The sequence below is a fragment of the Alligator sinensis genome, unplaced genomic scaffold (assembly GCF_000455745.1).
Source record: "Alligator sinensis unplaced genomic scaffold, ASM45574v1 scaffold1302_1, whole genome shotgun sequence".
NCBI lineage: Eukaryota > Metazoa > Chordata > Crocodylia > Alligatoridae > Alligator > Alligator sinensis.
Window position 1 is genome coordinate 80973 of NW_005842612.1, and position 5470 is coordinate 86442.

A 5470-nucleotide genomic window follows, 5' to 3' on the forward strand; every position below is an offset into this window, starting at 1 on the left:
GGCCTTCTTAGTGTGCTTCTTGCGGCTCCTCTGAGCAGCCACCCGGTTCCTCTGCCGCCGCCTCTGCTGCTTCGTGTCCGAGGGGTCCTGGAAGGGGGGGGTGAGAACATGAAACCCAGGCATCTGGGGTGCACGCACACACATACACATGTGTGCACACAACCCAGGCATCCACGACACACACACTAAGAACCCAGACACCAAGGAGATACACACACACAGACATATACACGGGGAACCCAGGTATCTGGGAGATGCACACACACACACACACACACACACACACACAAAACCCAGGCATCTGGGACACGGGTGCGCACACACACACACACCAGAAACCCAGGCATTTGGGGGACACATATGCACAGAGACCCCAGACATCTGGGATAAGCACACACGCGTGTGTGCACACACGCAGAACCCAGGCATCCAGGACATGCACACACACAACCTGCAGGACCCAGGCGTCCCGTTCCCCCCCACTGTACACACACACACACACACACACACACACACACACACAGAACTTAGGCATCTGAGACATGGGCACACAAGTGTGCACACACGCACTGAGAACCCAGACATCCAGAATGGGCACACACTCACACCAGGTGTCCCGAATACACACACTGAGAACCCAGGTGCCTGGGACACGCACACACAGACACAACCCAGGTGTCCGACACCCACCCACCTGCACCCTATCTCCGACCCCACCCCTCCCCCCTCCCTTTCCACCCCGACACCCGGCCCCCCCACACACATGCATGTGTCCGCACACTCACCACCACCCCTTGTGAGTCGTCTGAGCTGCCACTCCAGGCCACCAGGGTCCCCTCCATGCTGGCCTGGGAGGGGTAGGGGAGTGCGTGTGCGAGCCCAAGGTCCAGCCTCTCGCACGAGGCTGGCGCCCGAGTGTGTGTGTGACAGTGACGCCTGGTCCTTTGTAGCCTCCCAGGTTTCGGTTTATCCTAAACGGGGCCTTTGCCCAGAAGAGCCTGCGACACGTGGCTGGAATTTCCTGCTCCATCGGCCTGACCCCGGAGACGCCCCCCTCCCTCACACGGGCCTCGCACAGGGCTGGGGACCCCCCCTGCTGCCTCCCAGCTTGGATTCCTCCCTCCCCCCCAGCCCTGGAGACACCCCCCCACTCCTCGCACGGGACTTGCACAAGGGTGGGGAGCCTCCCCCACTCCCTCACAGGAGCCTTGCATGGGGCAGGGAGCCCCCAGCCAGGACCCTCTCCTGACCTTGGAGAGGCCCCCTCCTCCATTGCACATGGCTCACACAGGGATGGGGACCCCCCAGCTGAGACATACAACTCCCCCTCCCGGGTGCAGGGGCTGGATGGGGAAAGGGGGATCTTCATGCCTGGGGGGAGCCAAGGGGTAGTTGTGAGAGAGTGAAACGCTCATGGGAAGAGGGAGGGTGGGAAGGGGGTGGGAATGGCTGGATTGTGACCCGTGTGTGTGTGTGTGTGTCCTGGATGCATGGGTTCGGAGGGGGGGGGGCATGTGTGTGTGTCCGTGTTCCAGACCCTTCATTTTCTGTGTGTGTGTGTGTTCATCCATCCATCCATCCTGGACTGCTGGGTTCTGTATGTGCATGTGTGCATATGTATGTGTGTGCGTCTGTCCCAGTCTCCAGGGATGTGTGTGCGCACGTGTGCTTGCGTGTGTTCCTCCTCTGCTGGACAAATCTGACCACTCCCATATCCTTCCTGGCATCCTTGGAAGGGTGTTTCTGGGCAGGGGAACGATGTGTGGGAAACCTGGGTTGGTTTGTTAATCATTGATCAACCTATCTGGGAAGGGTTGGAGGGAAATAATTAAGTCTCACACTAATGAAGCTTCTTCCCCCCGCCCCCACTTATCTTCCTCCAGGAAGCTTTCATCCTTCTCCATCTTGGGTGAAGTGTGTTGTCTTATGCACCAGAGACACGCAGAAGATCACTGGGCCCCGTCTCCCATGGGCAAAGCCAGCTGGGATCTCATCCCAGGAGCCCTTGTTCTCTAGGCCTGAATCCCTCCGGGTTTGTTTCCCATGTGCCCTCATCTTAGGAGCAATATGGTGCCCTTGCCCTTGCACAACCCTGACTTATTGCATGCAGTCTACTGCATTTTCTAGCCTACCACATTCCTGTTTTTTTAAGAGCATCAGCTCCTGGGAGTTTGATGCACATTATATATAATAAATATGGTAAGAGCAGGGCTACTTATATGGTAGCCTGGCGGGCTACTGTATTTTCAAGCATACACACAGTAAAAAAACCCTGGGAATTGTAGTGCACGTTATATATGATAAATAAGGTAAGAACAGTTGTGTCAACCCCCCCCCCCCATGATTTACCATAATTTCTGGTATATAACGCACACCTTAAAAATATATATTAAAGCAGCTGCTGGGAGTTTCATGCTCAGTAATATATTTGAAATATGGTAAGTGCGGGGAGCAATGGCGACAGATGTCACAGCCCCCCCGGATCTACCGTATTTTCTGGAACACAGCACACACCTTACAAAAAAAAATAACTGAGCAGCTGGAGGGTGTGGTGCACATTATATGAGAGACGTACGGTAACAGCCGTTTCCCCTGGTGACTTAATTCACGGCCTATTTTCTGGCAGAAATCGCACAGCTAAAACAACCAACCCAACTGCTGGGAGTTTGCGTCGCATCGTATACAAGAAATACGGTAAGAGCAAGCCCCTTTCCCCCCGTGACTTATTTCACGCCACTGTAACGGGCCCGGGGCAACGGAACTTATTTCACGCGAGTCGGCCAAAATGGCGCCGCCCCGCTTCAGGGTAAACGGGGGGGGGGGGAGACCTGGCGTACATAGCCACTTCCGGTCCCGGCACCGGAAGTGAGGCGGCCGCCATTTTGCGTGGGCGCCATGGGGTGAGTGCGTGCCTGGGAATGGGGCAGGGCCACAGCCCCATCGTGGGGGAGGGGCTTGGAGATGAAAGGGGGGACCCCCTGTGTGGGAGGTGGGAGTGGGGGGAGGAGTGCTGGGGTGACCCTTGCAATACAGGGGAGCCAGGGGGAACCCTACTGTGTGGGGGAGGGGTCCTGGGGTGACCCCCCCCCCATGGCTGCGGGCTGAGGGGCGCAGGCTTGGGGACGGGGGTGCTGGGGAGCCCCTGCGGGCTGTCCCGGTGCGGGAGGGGGGTGAGATCCCTGGAACCAGGGAAGGGGCATGTTGGGAACCGGGGTGGGGGCCGGGGCCCGCTGGAGTCCTCCCAGCCCCTAACCCTCCTCTCTCCCCTCAAGGGCAAGGCCCAGCCTTGGGGACGATCTTCCTGGGGGCCGAGCTGTGGGGCCTCTCCAAGCCCTACGGCTCCTGCAACGTCCTCCAGACCTTCGCCGTCGCACCCGTGGAGGGGGACACCACGGAAGGCATCGTCCACCTGCGTGACACCCCCACGTGCACAGAAAGCTCCTCTTCCTCCTCCCCCAGAGCAACGGGGCTCAAGACCCCCCACCACACCTGCTGACTACGTCCACCCCTGCCAGCACCTGCTTTATGCCCCTGGGTATTATGGGGCGCTGCAGGCCTGGTATGACGGGGCGCTTCACCTAGGAGAAGTAGAGGAGGGCAGCAAGGCTGATTCGTGGGCTGGGAGGGAGAGATGAACAAGGCCGGGCCTGTTCCGTTTAGAAAAGAGTCACTTGAGGGGGGACAGGACAAGGGTTTACAATGTGCTAAACAGCAGCAAGATTTACTATGATTATAGGGATCATTGTTATAGGGATTTGTTAGGGACTAACTGTCACCAGACAAGAACGAGGGGTCCACCGAGGGATTGGCCTCATTCTTGGAGGAAAGAGGCATCAGGAGCTATGGAGCATGGGGGTTTAGGGGCACGGCCTCTGAATCGGAGCGTCCTGGGCCTCAAGTGCTGGAGGCTGCAAGTGAGAGAGGAACAAGGGGGGGGAAATCCTGCTCAGACCCAGTCACTCTCCCTCCCGGCCTCTGCTCTGCTGCCATGGACAGAGGAGACTGGGCAAGATGGACCTAGGGTCTGACCCCGTCTGTGCAGCTCTTACGTTCTTTTGCATGAGCAAGCTGCCATGAGAGGAGCTCTTTGTGCCGTGTCTGCCCAGACCTGTGGCCAGGGGTACGGGCAGACGAGCTATGCCGCGGCCTGCTCGCCATACCGGGCTGCTGCACCAAGTCTGTGGTGCAGTGCGCCCAGAGCTCTTAGGCTTACTGTGAGCTAAACAGTAAGCGACCCCCAGCTCCTGGCTTCAGGGGCTGGGATGAGCCTGTGATTGGAGGGAAATGGGGGTCTCCAATACCCACCCCCACTGCGGAGCTGGGCCAGGGACCAGTGGCTCTGTGTGTGTGTGGAATGTAACCTAGATTCCCTTCAGTGAGATTTGGTGTGGGGCAGAGAGTTAGGATCTGCTGACCTCCACGGTCCCTCCCTGGATCAAACCCTTGTATAAAGGGCATGGAGGGAGCCTGGGTGCTGGGCTGAGAAGAGGCTGGGCCACTTAAGCATGCCAAAGCTCCCTTGAACATGGGAAAGCTGAGGCACAGTTTACCCCAGAGTTAACTTATCCTGGGTCTTACTCTGTGGCAAGAAGCAGATGCATGGGTGGCCGCCATGGGCCAGATCAGATCCTGTGTGGGGTCTGCAGCCGCCCCAGAACCAGAGCCATGTACCAGGTCCTGGAGCCCATGTGCAGGGCCCCAGATCCCACGTGCTGTGTCCAATCCCATGTACCAGGTCCTGGAGCCTCCTCCCGTGTGCTGGGTCTGAGTTGCACACCGGTCCAATCCTGTGTCCCAGGTCCAGCCACGCACCCACCACACAGACCAACCAGGCCCAGCCTGTGTTCTCCACGGCTCCATCAATGTAAAGCCAGGTAGCGATAGGAGGCTAATTATCACGGAGCTCCCAGACCTCTCCCTGCTTCTCCGCCCACCACCGAATACCCAGACCTGTGGGGAAATCCCTTCCAGCCCCATCGCTCTTGGGGTCTGCGATTCCAAGTCAGGGAAACTGAGGCACAGGGGGGGCATATGGAAATAAGCGCTTGCAGTTCAGCTGAGTGGGAACTTGTGCCTGCTTCTGCAGCTCTCGTCTCCTTCCCATCGGCGGCTGCCTGAGGGCGTTCTGGGGTACAGGGAGCATAGGGTGACCCCCCATCCCACCAACCCTCTATCTTCCATCAGCTTCAGGTCCTTGGTGCCATCAACTCCTATCACAACACTGTCACCTTTCTGCCACCCCCTCCCCTTGGTTAATGCAGGGGATCTTTAGCACTAACGAGATCTGGCTGGACAGGTGATCATCCATAATCAGCTTGTCTCTCTCCCTCTTGTCTTTCTTCCCACCCCCAAATCTACCTGCCTTGTCCAGGGAAGCCTGCTGCCCCCGCATCTTGTTTGACGATGCCTCCGGATGGGCCCTGCACTGCCCAGGTAATGGTGTGAGAAGGAGATACCCCCATCTCTTTCC

At 58.1% G+C, this 5470-nt stretch overlaps 1 protein-coding gene and 1 pseudogene across 1 annotated transcript in view; one reads left to right on the top strand and one right to left on the bottom strand.

The window, feature by feature from the left end:
- BATF2 (basic leucine zipper ATF-like transcription factor 2) overlaps nucleotides 1-1414 on the bottom strand; it is a 5980-nt gene extending 4566 nt beyond the window's left edge. Inside the window, exons 1-2 of the mRNA XM_025214962.1 lie at nucleotides 786-1414; nucleotides 1-87 (exon numbers count right to left, since the gene is read on the bottom strand). The exon at nucleotides 1-87 is cut by the window's left edge and continues 10 nt beyond it. Of these exons, the coding sequence (XP_025070747.1) occupies nucleotides 1-87; nucleotides 786-842 (144 nt within the window). The 5' untranslated portion in view covers nucleotides 843-1414. The remainder of the gene's footprint in view (nucleotides 88-785) is intronic.
- Nucleotides 1415-2911: 1497 nt separating this feature from the next.
- Nucleotides 2912-5470, top strand: part of LOC112551816 — a 3199-nt pseudogene continuing 640 nt past the window's right edge.